Source organism: Pelodiscus sinensis, chromosome 10 (assembly GCF_052426305.1).
Source record: "Pelodiscus sinensis isolate ZL-2025 chromosome 10, ASM5242630v1, whole genome shotgun sequence".
NCBI lineage: Eukaryota > Metazoa > Chordata > Testudines > Trionychidae > Pelodiscus > Pelodiscus sinensis.
This window is the reverse complement of record NC_143061.1, coordinates 52,960,190-52,974,423: the sequence shown is the minus strand read 5'-3', so window position 1 is coordinate 52,974,423 and position 14,234 is coordinate 52,960,190. Positions and strand designations below refer to the sequence as shown.

General features: G+C 44.9%; 1 protein-coding gene across 6 annotated transcripts in view; it reads right to left on the bottom strand.

Annotated features, from left to right (window-relative positions):
- Positions 1 to 14,234, bottom strand: part of SENP2 (SUMO specific peptidase 2) — a 38,730-nt gene that overhangs the window by 11,926 nt on the left and 12,570 nt on the right. For 5 of the 6 annotated variants that reach the window (XM_075937344.2, XM_075937345.2, XM_075937343.2 and 2 more), the window contains 8 exons: positions 13,145 to 13,200; positions 11,141 to 11,274; positions 10,531 to 10,606; positions 9,505 to 9,586; positions 7,084 to 7,240; positions 5,832 to 5,935; positions 3,993 to 4,090; positions 3,013 to 3,070 (listed from right to left, as the gene is read on the bottom strand). In XM_075937344.2, coding sequence (XP_075793459.2) covers positions 3,013 to 3,070; positions 3,993 to 4,090; positions 5,832 to 5,935; positions 7,084 to 7,240; positions 9,505 to 9,586; positions 10,531 to 10,606; positions 11,141 to 11,274; positions 13,145 to 13,200 — 765 coding nt within the window. The remainder of the gene's footprint in view (positions 1 to 3,012; positions 3,071 to 3,992; positions 4,091 to 5,831; positions 5,936 to 7,083; positions 7,241 to 9,504; positions 9,587 to 10,530; positions 10,607 to 11,140; positions 11,275 to 13,144; positions 13,201 to 14,234) is intronic. The other variant, XM_075937346.2, reaches the window with a different exon arrangement.

Sequence of the window (14,234 nt, the reverse complement as noted above, 5' to 3'; positions counted from 1 at the left end):
CAATAAGTGTGAAGTCGGTCACACAGAAGCCCAACTAGCCATAGAAAAAGGATGGCCTACATTAGCTGTTCCTACTTAAAAAGGATCTTGGAGTTGTGAGTAGTTCTCTGAATACATCCATTCAATGTGCAGCGGCCATCAAAGAAGCTAACAAAACGACAGGAAACATTAGAAAAGAGATAGATAAGATTCTTGAGGAACACCTCAGTGGTTCAGAAGCAAAATTAATGATCATTATGCAGATGTGGGATTTCACAGTTTCATTTATTTTCATTGCAAAATGACTGACCAAATATTACTACATCATCAACTACAGTGGTCAATAACATAGTAAAAGCATCCTGATTAGTTCATAACGGAAACTGGTTAATAATTAAATCACAATATTTTAATATCACATCCTGCCAAGAGCCACAGGAGACACAAAGAGCCACTTGTGGCTCTCAAGCCTCAGTCCAATTATTACTCTAACACAAAATATCATGCCTTTATAAAAATCCATGGTACACCCACATCTTGAATACCGTCTGCAGCTCTAGTGGTCCCATCTCAAAAAAAGATATACACAGTAGAATTAGAAAAGACAGAGGGGCTCTGAAAATTATTAGGGATATGGAACACCTTCCATATGAGGAGAGATTAAAAACTGGGACTTTTCAACTTGGAAAAGTGATGACTACGGGAGGATATGATGGAGGTCTTTAAAATCTTGAATGGTATGAAGAAAATGAATGAATAAGGAAACAGTCAAATTAATAGGCAGAAGGTTTAAAACAAACGGAAGTACTTTTTTTTTTACACACCACAGTGTCAACCTGTGGAACTCTATGCTATGGGAAGTTGAGAAGATCAAATCTATAACAGGGTTCAAAAGAGTAGCTAATATAATGGAAGACAGGTCCATCAACGGCTATCAGCCAGGGTGGTCAGGCATGTAACACCAGGCTCTGAGTGTCCTCAGGCTTATCTGCCAGGATCTGGGAGTGGATGCGACGGGGTGGATCACCCAAACATTTGCCTGTTCTATTCTATTCATTCCTTCTGAAGCACACGGCACCAGCAACTGTCAGACAACAGATACACAAGGCTAGATGGACCACTGGTATGAACCAGTGTGACTATTCTTCTGTTCACCCATACATGATGGGATTTTTTTCCACATAATTATGGGGCCTTTAGTGCATTAGTTGAGGTGTGCCACGTGTTATGATCAGCACGTATAGGCAGAGCCAGCCCAAGCTACGAGTTGACCGGGCTACCGCCTGGAGCGCCCCATTGTAGAGGCGCTGCACACGGCTGCCGGACCAGGGAGAAGGGGGGGGCACACATGCACCAGGCACCCGGGGTGGGGCCGTGCATGTGCCACACTCCCCGGGGCGGCGCCACGCTCCCAGGGCCAGGGCGCACGAATGGCTTGGGCCAGCCCTGCATGTAGGATCTAAGGTGTGGTGATGGAGGCGCTGATCACTGCGGCCACAAAGATGTCTGCAGGTTTTGCATCTGTTGTCTCTGTCAAGGACCGTGTTTCCTTGGCATCAAGGTGTCTTGGTCTGCGGGGAGCTTGCTTCTGACTAGGAGCTTAGAAAAGCTGGGGCGTGGTATGAAGGCCAGAAGTGGAGTTTCATAAAAGATCTTTCAGGCTATGGTTCCCACGGAGTCTGGGTTGCGTTCTGAGGATGCCCCTTAGTTCTAATGCAGGGTGGTAGGTGATAAATGGGGGAGGGTTTGCTGTTGTTGGACATTTTGTATCTGTGCTCAAACATTCTCAGAGTAAACTGGGTGCCCAGTTCCATAACCATCTACTTCTCTGCAAGAACGTCCTTGCCGGGCGAAGGTGGATGTGATTGTGTTGCGGTGTCTCAGACTCTCTGCTCAGAACAGGCTTTGTGGTATCTGAGTGCCTGGCAGTAGGTAACAAGATTCCTGGGTGTGTTTGGGGTGGTTACTGGATCTACAAAGGTAGAGGTGATGATCCATGCATTTCTTGTATAGGACTGTCTGTAAGGTTCCACTGCTGAATAGGATAGTGGTGTCCCAGAAGCTGATATTAGCGTGGGATCATTCCAGAATTTAACAGGCAAGCGCTGGATGTTGAAGCGGTGGTGGAAATCACACAGGACAACAATGAGACAAAAATCTTATCACTTGCGGGGGAACACTTTTCACAGAGTCTGCATCTGACCTATCAGTCCTCCTCAGAGGAAGCCAGCACAGACTCAAAAGATGATGGGAGCGTACACTTGTAATTCTTCTAAACACTCAAAATCACAAACGGAACGAATACTGGATGTAGAGTTTATTACAATAACCTGTAACCCACTGTAATGCAAGAAGTACCTTTGCCAAGTGTGAAGAACTCCTCGGCATGTTTCTCTCACTAGCAGCAGTTAGTCCAATAGAAGATATTACCTCACCCACCTTGCCTTTCTAATACTGTGCAAGAGGGTTTCTGCAGATCAGAGTAGGCCCACCCAAATGCCTATTGTTAAAGACAGGCGTTCTCTCCTTCAACTTGCGAGACAAGCCGTGTTGTACAGGGAAACAGCTTAAGAGAAGTAGCAGTTTTTGGAGCGATAGCAAAGAAAGGAAGCATAATGGAACATCTTGACACGGATGTTTCCAGAGTGAGCATGCTTCCTCCCTGCTAATCAGCTATTTCCATTCATCTCTAACCCTACTCACACAGGGAGAGAGGAGAGACTTTCCTTCCCCAGTGCTAAAGGCCTTGACTGCCAAAAGCCAGGCTGTTTTCCTCACTTTCCACAGCTTCAGCTGTCCCTTACCCTGCTATCCAAATGTCCTGCTTTAATTCCCGTTCCTCCAAGACCCTATGATGCAGTTGTGTGTTGTCAATACAATAGTAAGGAACTTCCTGCCTAAGACAGGCATTACATGGGTATGGTCCATAATTGACTTAGCCCCCTCTCAGCTATTAACATAAAAATATCCAAAGATGGAAGCCAAAACCTAGAAGCTGAAAATGGAGAGATGGAATGAGGAGGGATTTTGTACCTGTTCACATCGCTTCTCCGAGACCGGAGTGAGCCCCGTGATTTGGCACCTCTGACCCCTGCATGGAATAAGGATGAGAAAAAAGAACTGAAAACCCAGTCAAGCAATTAGATGTCAAGCACAGACCTGCTAGTTTTCAGATTATCCTGTAAGTGACTTTCTGATTAGCCCATCACCAGCATGAAGTTGTGGAGCTAATAGATAAGCTTTATGAAGATCCCCCTCTTACACTGGTGGAACCAGCTGGCAAGAACGGGAAGAGCAGTGCAACTTGTGACGGGGTCTGGACGCCTGCTGCAGAGCTCTCAGGCCCAATAAGGCCCAAAGAAAGGCCTGTCCCTGATGGTGGCCCCCAGAGGAATTGGTACCAGCAGTCCCTGGAGGGTCACACCCAGAGGGATAGCAACCATAGCTGCTCGACTGTCTGTTTGAGACTCCTGTGCCTCCATGAAGATACTGGTGCAGCTATTTCCTCCAACTCGGATTCAGAGGACCTGTGGAATGGGTAGCAGCAAAGCCACTGGCACTGCTCACACCTGAGTGGAGTACACATCTGCATCTTCCTGAAGAACTAGCTTGTTATCAAACCCCATTTTTAATTGGCCCACCCAAATGCCTATCGTTAAAGACAGGCGTTCTCTCCTTTAACTTGCGAGACAAGCCGTGTTGTACAGGGAAACAGCTTAAGAGAAGTAGCAGCTTTTGGAGCGATAGCAAAGAAAGGAGGCATAATGGAACATCTTGACACGGATGTTTCCACAGTTACACAAGTGACCTGTAAGGCCTGTGTACTGCATACACACAAGTCTGACGTCAATTAGACTGAATACATGCAGAACAGGGCAGTTAAGACATTGGTCTCAACCTTTCCAACTTCACTATCACAAACGTCACTCAGCGTTCATTGAAAGACTCGTGGAGGAGAACAAGCTGCGCTGGATGACGTTTATCTGCACTTACTGTGGCAGATAAATACTAACCATTCCTTCGTGTCAGAAACGTAGGCACCCTGACCGCAGGATACCTTTCTTCCACGTGGCTATCAGTCTTCACGGGCTCCTTGAAGTATCCTGGAGAACTTTGGTACAGCAGAAGTTAGAAAAAGGTAGAAAAGCATCAGAATCTCTTTCAGAAGAGCATCTACATGCCCTGTTCTCTCCACCGCATGCAAGCCCTGTACAAGAACTACACTCCATTCCTGCACAAGCACATGGGACAGAATGCTATAAGTAGGGATGTTAGATGGGGGGAGGGATAGCTAAGTGGTCTGAGCATTGGCCTGCTAAACCCAGGGTTGTGAGTTCAATCCTTGATGAGCCATTTAGGGACCTAAAGCAAATCTGTCAGGGATGGTACTTAGTCCTGCTGTGAAGGCAGAGGATTGGACTCAATGACCTCTCAAGGTCCCTTCCAGTTCTATGAGACAGGTATATCTCCATAGATTATTAATTATATAGCATCTATTTTAGTAATCATGTAGAAGCAACAATTTTTAGCTCTTACAGGGTTATTAAAATGCCCCCAGGGATGGATCTGGCAGCCAGTGTGCTTCAGGGCTCCCAGCCACACTCCTGGGGAGCCCCCTGCCACACTGCGCTGTTGCTCTGTATCAGAAGCAGTAGCACAGGGTGGCAGGTAGAGCTGGTCCGTAAGGGGAGTTGGTTTAAAAATTGGCTCCCCGTGCAAACCAGCTCCCACCTGTCACCCCGTGCTGCTGCCTCTATTGCCTTTTGCAGCTAGAAGTGAAAGTCTGGACTTGTTGCTATGACCTTACAGAAGTCTGAGTTCTAGAGCATTAATGTAACCTGTAAAGAGAGTGCTTGATTTTTTTTTTTTTACTACTCTAGTTAAAATGATGTAGCTATAGTTCTAAGTGTACTTAGACTGGTAGACCTTATCTTCCTTCCCCCAAGAGAAAGCAGCTACCCTGATCCAAGCACATTTATACCTTTATAACGGTGTCTAGACTAGCAGCTGTACCACTTTAAGTGGCAAAGCTTGTGTGTAGACAAACCCTTTGCTTCCACACACTCAGCATTCCAGAATAACTGGGAAAAAAAGCTGCATTTGTTCAGAACAGAAACTTCTCTTTAAAACCGACAAGGCTCTCACACGACACCTACACACTCTCCAGCTCTACATGTGTGATTGCCATGGTCTTTTGGCCTTACCGCAGATTGAAACATTACTGTGAACTTGGTTAAGTTACTGAAAACTGCAAATTAATTTCTTAAGAAGCCAGAAAAGATCAGGTTTTCATTAAACCAAAATGTAAGCCTCAGAACCAGCTGTGTTAAGACAAGAAATTAGCTCAAGCTAGGTCCATTCCAGATCAGCAGTATAAAAGTCATAAAAAGCACCAATGGAAGGGAAAATAATTCCCCCAAATTCAATACCATTGTGGTACAGCCCTTAATACAGGATTTCATAGTAGAACTTACACCACTAGCAACACTTGTGCTCAAAAAGGGGAAGTTTCCCAATGCAAATCCATCACAGGAGGCAGAAGAGGTAGCAGTAGGACGACTAAACTCACAAGAGTTGGTGAACCTCCACGTTTTCTATACTTCCACAGAATATTTTATGTTTTAATCTTTAAAGGCCACAGAGAACTTCTAGTTTACACAGCTCCATGCATTTAGACAGGTGTAAAATCTGTTCCAAAGCATCTGTGCTGGGTCATAGCCCAGGATCCTGTTGATTGGACAGCCTGTTGCAATGACAGCTTCCAGCGTATCCAATAGAAAAGCAGTCTGATGTCCCCTTTTGCCTCAAGTCTCAGATTATATCCCAGACTGTTTAGGAGCAACAATACTTACTTGCAGTGGTTTGCAGCTATAGGAGTGGAGTAGTTTCTAGGATACTTTTCCTTTACTAGTTCCAACAGTAGTTTGTACTTCTCTCTCTCTTCTCTTTGTACATCCTAACCGGGGGGAGGGGGAGGAGGGTGGAAGAGGTGTCAAGTTTGTAATTAAATGTAATGCATACTACACTGTTAGAGAACATCAAGTTTATCAGCAGTCCTATTCACGCAGGTACCACATGCCCAAAATTGCTGTTAAGTTGAAAGTGGGCTCATGCTCATGAAAGCAAGGAGCGCAATTTTCATCCTCAGTTTTCAGCAGCTTTCACATTCAAATAAAGGTAAACCAACGATAAACATCATTACCATTTCCAGCTTTGGAACTGCCACGTTCAGACTTGAAAGAAAGCGGCACCCACTCACCCACCCTCAAAAACACTTTTCATAGAGTCAAATGCCAGAAAGGAGCATTAGAGCCTTTAGTTGGACCCTGACTACGGTCACAGGCCATTATGTTTTACCCAGTTACCCCTGCACGGAGCCCAGTAACTCATTTATCTACATCAGTTACCAGAAAGGCATTAAGAGATGGAGAATCTCCAACTTTCCATGGTAATTTGTTGCGACAGTTAACTGCCCACATTTGAAGTATTTCTGAAATTAGTTTTAATTTGAATGTGGCTGGCTTCATCTTTCCACCATTCGTGCTCTGCTTTTCTCCACTGCAGAGCCTTTTAGTACCTAATGTATTCCCCTGTAAAAATACTTCTGCACTGAAATCACCTCGCCATCATGTTTTTGGTAAGCCAAATAGACTGAGCTTTAAGTCTCACAGCAAGACATGTTCTCAGTTCAGGACTGTCACTAATTCAAAAGCCATTTTCACGGTTTCCAGTCTAAACCATATCTTGCCACCTCAATACTCAGGACTCTATAACAGGGGTGGCCAACCCATTACAGGCAAAGAGCCAAAATAGTTGTGCATATAGCACAAAGAGCTGGGGGGAGGGAGGGTGTACTGCCTCTTTAAGAAACGTGGTTAAAGGCTTTTTGGCCACATCAGGCTCCTGCCGGACAGCTCCTCTAACCCGATGAGCACAGGGAGCCGGGAGCTGGGGACTGTTTTCAGGGGCACTGGGGCAGCTTCATGAGCTGCACTTTCAGGGGAGTAGGGAGAAGAGCTGAGCTGCATGTGGCCACGGCTGCCTTATTACCTAAACTCAGAAGTGACACAAAAAATGAGCTGAGCTGGTTTTCTCTGGACTCACCTCTTCCACAGTACAGTGAGGTCTCCTCACGAGCTTGCCAGCATCTGAAGTGGAGGCTCCCGCTATGTTCTCCTGACTAGACAGTCTCCATGGCAAAGAGCCTTCTGGAATGGATTTGGTATGGTGTTTACTACTCATTGTCGTGTTGCAGAGGTTTCTGTTAAGAGAAACTATTACACTATTAAAGGAACATAAAACCAAAACCTACGCGAGTCAAATTACATCTCAAAATGTGCTGGCACATACATGCATTGTGAGGGAAGAGACTTAAACACCATAAGGATACATGGATGTTCTGAATGCATCAGCCAGGTGGAAGGATGAAGTCAAATCACTACTTTGTAAAAGAGACTTTGTGGACACATGACTAAGACATGCACACCCACTGGACGGTTTACAACATACCATTTTTAAGCTCCATTACATGCACACGCTCTAGGCTAAACCACATGCTCTAGGAACTATAAACTTTGCCAAATCCTGTTTTCCCCCTTTGCCACGCTCTCCTTCCTTCCCCCCCAATAGCTTCCTACTTCTCCAGATGGCCCTGTTCCTTTGAATTTCTCATATACTTCTTTCATTAAAGCCTATTGCAGTATGGCGGAGAAAATCAACTAGCCAAAGCCATGCTCCAATAGGCCACTTAGGTATTTTGAGGGGTGTCATATAGCTGACACTTCAGAGGAAAGCCCTTTTCATAACAGCTGCCTTTTAGGAATTTGCCTCTTTACCATTAAAAGGTTCTCCTACCGATATTCAGCTCCCCGCCATGGTGTAAGAAACGCTTTGGTTTAAATGCGAGGTGCACAAAGGCAGCTGACAGTTTAAACCACCTATTGTAAACCAACTAAAAAGCAGCACTGCTGCTGCTTAAACACCACACACCATGACAAGTCAGCAAATCACACAGCTGAAAGAAAGAGTCAAGAGAGCCACTAGCTGAGACAGCCCCATCAGTCAAAATGTTGAGCCAATTCAGAAGACTTTCAACCTATGTGAGCACAGAGATCACCAGCTTTGCTACTGGCTTGGGGCCTACAATACCTCCACAATAAGAACTTAGGGGCATTACAGTTTATCAGGGGAATCTGTACTATGGAACTAGCATCATCTTATATAGGAATACAGCAAGGACACAATTCAATGTCATTTTGGGGCAGGATGCAAACAGCAGTATTAGAGTCCTGGCCCATTTCCTTCCAATTATTGCCATTTCTAACATCTGGGAGAAAACTGCATCAGCTTTGTTCCAGTCAGGTCATCAAAACGATTATTAGAACCCATCATTCAAAGCCAAGGGACCACCGGCTTTATTATATTTTGGATAATTTACAACCAAGGGGACATGATAGCGGTTTTCAAATATCTAAAAGGGTGTCACAAGGAGGAAGGAGAAAATTTGTTCCTCTTGGTTTCTGAGGACAGGACAAGGAGTAATGGGCTTAAAGTGCAGCAGAGGAGGTTTAGATTGGACATTAGGAAAAAATTCCTAACTGTCAGGGTGGTCAAATATTGGAATAAATTGCCAAGGGAGGTGGTGGAATCTCCCTCTCTGGAGATATTTAAGAACAGGTTAGATAGACATCTGTCAGGGATGGTGTAGACGGAGCTTGGTCCTGCCTTGGAGGGGGGCTGGACTCGATGACCTCTTGAGGTCCCTTCCAGTCCTATTATTCTATGATTCTATGATTCAAGGCATGTTTTTGTAATTAAAACCTCCCTCAAAGATATTCTAGTCCACCCCATCTGCCACATTCCATACTCTTCTCCCCAAATGCCCGTATTTCTGTTTCTTTAAAGCCTGCAAGTTTTTGTTCCCAGATATCGCCCGTTTATTTGTTCCTTAAAGTTCCCATTCCTTTGGCCTCAAAAAGGGACAGAACACACAACTTCCCTCTCTTCACACTTCCAATCCCACTTCTCTACCCGATCACCTCCAACATATCCTCTGGCCTTCACAAGGTCCTCCGCTGGCCTCCCTGCTCTGCCTGCCCCAGGCTCTGCATCACCCTTCCCAGGTCTGTTTTCCGTGTGCAGCTTCCCTCCCACCTGAAGTTTTGGATGTACATTTTTCCCTCCTAAAGATGAGCACGCTGCTGGGCAAGCCAACTTTACTGATTCCTTTACGCACTTGGTACCCACATCTTTCCTTGTGGACTAGTCTTGCTGTCCTACTTTGTGTCAAACTGTACACGTTTTAATACATTTCTAGGAGACTAAGAAAAAGTAGAAACACCTCAGCCATGCCACAGTTCAGCAGAATGTCCAGTAATATTTTATATTTAGAAAGAGAGCCAAGCACTACTACATATAAATGGACAAAAATGCATCAGGCAACAAGAGTGGGCAGACACTATAGTGTGCACTGATTTTTATGTGTGTCGTGGCACAGGAAAGACAAGTCAACCACAAGAGTTTTACCTCAGGCAAGGCACAGTCTTGCAAGAAATAGGTAGTGTCTCTTTGCTGGCACAAACGCTAGTGCCACAGCGTATTTTCTTATCTGTGAAAGAAGTACCAGCCATTAGTAGTTGTGAAGGCAGTGGTAGAATTCTAGAAGTTTGTATTTACAAAAGCCTCAATAAAACAATGTGTTTTAGTGCAGGTGCGTTAAGCCAACACGTAAACGGACATAAGAGATCTTAAGGCATCACACTAAGGTACTGGGTGTGTCTAGACTACATAGTTTTGACGACAAAAGTGGACTTTTGTCGACAAAACAATACCAGCGTCTACACTACTGCGGAGTTCTGTCGACATAACGTCGACAGAACTCCGCGATTTTGTCGACGCTGGTATACCTCATTTTAAGAGTTCTGTCGACAGAAGGTGTTATTGCCTGTAACGTTGCGTCCAGACTACGGAGTTCTGTCGACAAAGCGGCTTGCTTTGTCGACAGAACTCCATGTGTCTGGACGCAAATTGTCGACAGAAGTTTTGTTGACAGTATCTGTCGACAAAACTTCCGTCGACAAAACGCGGTAGTCTAGACGTACCCGCTGTCTGGCTTTTTCAGCAGCCATGGGTCTGTATAGAAGTTGCTCCATTAGACTAGTGCTCTTCTAGTTCAAGCTCATCATACATTACATAAGACTGTTCAGTAAGTTTTCCAGTTATACTTTACATAAACAGCACAGCCATAAGGAATGAGGCACGTCATAGGAGAAGGCTGTAACACTTAAGACCGAGATGGCTGCAACAAAAATATCTGAACATTGCCAGCAGCAATGGAAGGAAGCAGGAAAGAAAGCAGGGGTTCATCTTTCAGCGTTCTAGATTTTGGAGGTGTTGCCCTTACCAATTTCAGAACTATAAAGCACTTGAAAAGCCTTAGACAAAAGGCACTGTACAAGCAGACAGTATTAATGCTGCTGTATACCATGTGCTGGGCATTTTAGCAGACGGGGGAAAAGAGAAGAAAAAGCGATGGCTTCGTGTCAGTCTTACCCAGTTGTAGCATTTCTATTCCAGGTGCAGAGTCAATCAGTCTGCCAGTCGAAGAATCAGAAGAATTTGAAATAGTCTTAAAAACAACAAGGAAACTATTGAAATGCAATTTGGATGCGGATCAAAGCAAACACACACCCTAGTCACTCTGATTAAGAGTTAAACCATGCTATTCACCCAGTGCCCCAGACTGACTGGTTTGGATCCTGGCAGAATGTAGATCTCTGCCGTTTCTACAAGGTGTCTAAGTTTAGACAAGAGTCCACACAGACCCCCCTCTTAAAAACCCCACTTAAATGAGTTAGGAGGACAAATCCCAGTGACTTTCACTTCTCCCCTTAGGTTTACAATGTGTGAAGTTAAAACACTAATGGTGGCTGGTGTTAAACAGCAGAAGTTCGGCCTCAATGACAAGTGCTCCAATGGAGGATTCAAATTTGAACAAGGCAATAGCTACTATTTGAAAAGAAATAGAACAGCACCGGCCCCAACAACCTCGGGCCAAACCCTGCTCTAGGAGGGTGAAAAGGGGACTGGTAACTGTTCGTTTATTGTGCACTGTAGGTATTCAAACATTAGAAACAATCTTGTTTCCAGAATCCCCACTAACCTCATCTGTAGATTCTGCACTGGGAGCTCCATTACAAACTGATGTCTTGAGGTACCTACTGGTCAGCTGGGATGGCAATTTAAATAGATTGGCAACTCCTTGCACCGTCTTTGTCAATTTGGAGATAACATAATCTTAAAAAAAAAACACCACAACAAACAGCCAGGCCATAAAACATTTGGTCTAAAGAAGGATTTTTCCCCATTTAAATTCAAGTACTCTCAGCTATAGTATCATTGTGCACAATAGTTTACTTCAGAATATTATCAACATTTTCAGATATCCTTGATTGGCTATGAAAACAGTAATCTCTTAAACTCTAGAAGACACGTTTTTTCAAAGACTACGGTTTAATGTTGAAAATACTAAACACACACCCTGACTGAAGAGAGAGTCTTAAAGGTTAGCTGTAATTTTTGGCTCTATACCCTCTAGCGGAACAGGGGGATTTTTAAAATCAAATTAAATTATACTCTGGAGGTCAGCATTTGGCCGAAGATAGGACGATGATATTTAAGCAGAGAAGTTCCATGATGTATATTGTTCACAGATAGTCAAAAGTGAGGGGGTAGTACCAAAAAAATGCTTAATTTTGCTTTATAGTTCCATTTTCTTCCTGGGCGCTCTCTAACCCTCCAAAGTGCATTAAATGATGATGCTACCACTAAGTAAGAGCCAATATCCTCAGAGAGAAGAGCATGGTCTTCTGTCAGACAGAATAACTCGGTTGATTGTACTGTTCCTCAGTACTTGTGCCTTAAGCAGACAGGACTTCAGGGCCCACATCTCCATCTTTTCAGTCAAGAGATTGCTAGCCAGCTTGGTCCATCTCATGGCCTGTCAGAGTTAAAACAGCTGATACTGTGGCTAGCTAGTGACAGCTGGTGTCTAAAAAGCGGTAGAGCTGCAGATAGCTTGGGAGCTGGGGTTCAGATTAAGTAAAAACGGGCCAGTATTTCAGGGAGCCACAGGGAAGGATTCTGAGGAAGCTAAAGGAGGCTAGTGGGGAAGTACAAGGCAAAAGGGGACTGTGACTTCTTCCTTCTCAGGAAGAAGTGCAAACTTCCTTGTCAAGGACAGCATTTATCCCCCATGGTAGCTTTGCTACTGTCCTGCTAGTCCCAGCCTCTCCCTTCATAATCTGACTACTCCCCCCTCTCCAAACCCATCCACAATGTGTAATGTGTTCCCCCAGGAACTCAACACAGCCTTTCCAGCTCCCAGCTCACAACCTTCCCAAACTCTACCAGCTACTCCCTGCAACTAGCTCCAGGACACCCCAGCCCAATTAGCCCCCAGAAAGAAAAGCCCAGCTCTCCTTGTGTAGCCTCTGCACAGCTCAAAACCCAAATCCCCCTTAGACTGACACACACATACAAGGATTCTTTCCCACCACTCACCACTTACACACACCATATTGGTTTCAGAGCCAGTAAATGAAGAACAAGAGGCAGCAAGGACCTAAAATACTCCCAAGCATCCCCTGCTCTAGCCTCATCCCTGTATTTCCTGAGTTGTGCACTCAAGCCAGACGTCTCCAAAGGCACACCTGCGTACCGCAGCACAAGAGACTTCTCCCTCCTCTCCCACCCCCGGTGGCAGCCTGCAGTAAATCATCCACTTACTAGGGATGTGATGGGATATCAGTTAACCATATAAACAATTAAGACCTGAGCTTGGCCCCACCGGTTACTGTGAACAGTTACACGCAGGCGCCCACCCCGCACCTGTATCACAGCCCGCAGTGCAGGATGGCACTCAGCTCCCTGGGAGCAGGGTGGGAGCCAGCATATGCCAGGAGCAGACTTAAAAGCCCCCATCAGAAGCCAGCTGCCGCCCCACACAGGTGCCTCTGATACAGAGTTAGCAGCGTGGGGCAGCAGCCGGGAGATCAAAAACTTTGGTCTTCTCATGGGTACATAAGAATGGTCTAGTCACTTAAAACAAAACAAAAAAAAAAACACCACCCCCCCACACGTAATGAGAAAAGCACTAGTGCTATACCTAATCTTTGTCTTTTTGCTTGCCTCTGGTTAGGGTCCTCCAGAGATGGCTGAACGCTGTGGAAAGAACAGATCAGGTAGTTATTTGTAGCAACAGACAAGTGATCTGAGGATTCCCCAGCCCCACCAGTCTCCAAATACAAACCAAATTAGTTTACTTACTCCAACGACACCTGTTTACTGCCAGCCCCTCCGGAGCATACAGACTTCCATACAGGGATTTATGAAAATCCGTAAGGTTGTAGCCACTGCAGCACTCACCCCCAGAGAGTCTGTGCACATACTAGGAAAGGCCCTGACGCAACACGCCCCACCTGCATCCAGTAACAGACACTGGCAAAAGCAGGCAGATGCTCACATTTCCAGTAACATAATTGTACAGAGTTCATCTGAGTTTGTTACTAGCTGAATAGTGCAATCCACATAGGGGTAAGTTTCGTCTCCTCCCTCAAAAACAACAACAACAAACAAAGGAAATCGTTCTGTTAGCCTTAACACAGGTTAAGCATAGATGTTTGTATGCAGGATTAAGATCCCCAGATCACTATACAATCTATATAAAATGAGCTACAAAAAGAATCCTAATTAGAATCCAAGACAAGAGGCAGGAAAAAGCCACTACTCTGGAACACAAATATTTACGCCGCACTTGTCCAAGGAAGGAGACTACGCTGAGGCACCAGGTTCCTAAACTCCATCATGGATACACATGATGTGCTGTTTCAAATTGGTTCATATCGGAGTGTAACCTTTCGTGAGACTTCAAGAATGTGCCGTTATATCAAAGTTTATACCTGGTTGTAGAAAACTGATAAGAAACTGGACTTCATAGTTCCCCTGGTTTTAATCCACCTCAAGGTTCAGGTGAACACTACAATCTTTTGCCAGCTAGTTGGGTCTATCAGGGGTGTGATTTGCAATCAACATAGCAAACGTCCTCTGTGTGACATGGCAGTCCAGCAAAGCTGTAACTTTTGCTATCCTAGCTTCTCTCAGCAGGAGTGGGAGCACTTGGTATCCAGTTACTGTCTCATTAGTTCCATTCTGGGTAAAGGTTTCAGAAAGGTAGCCACATCAGTCTAGCAAAAAAC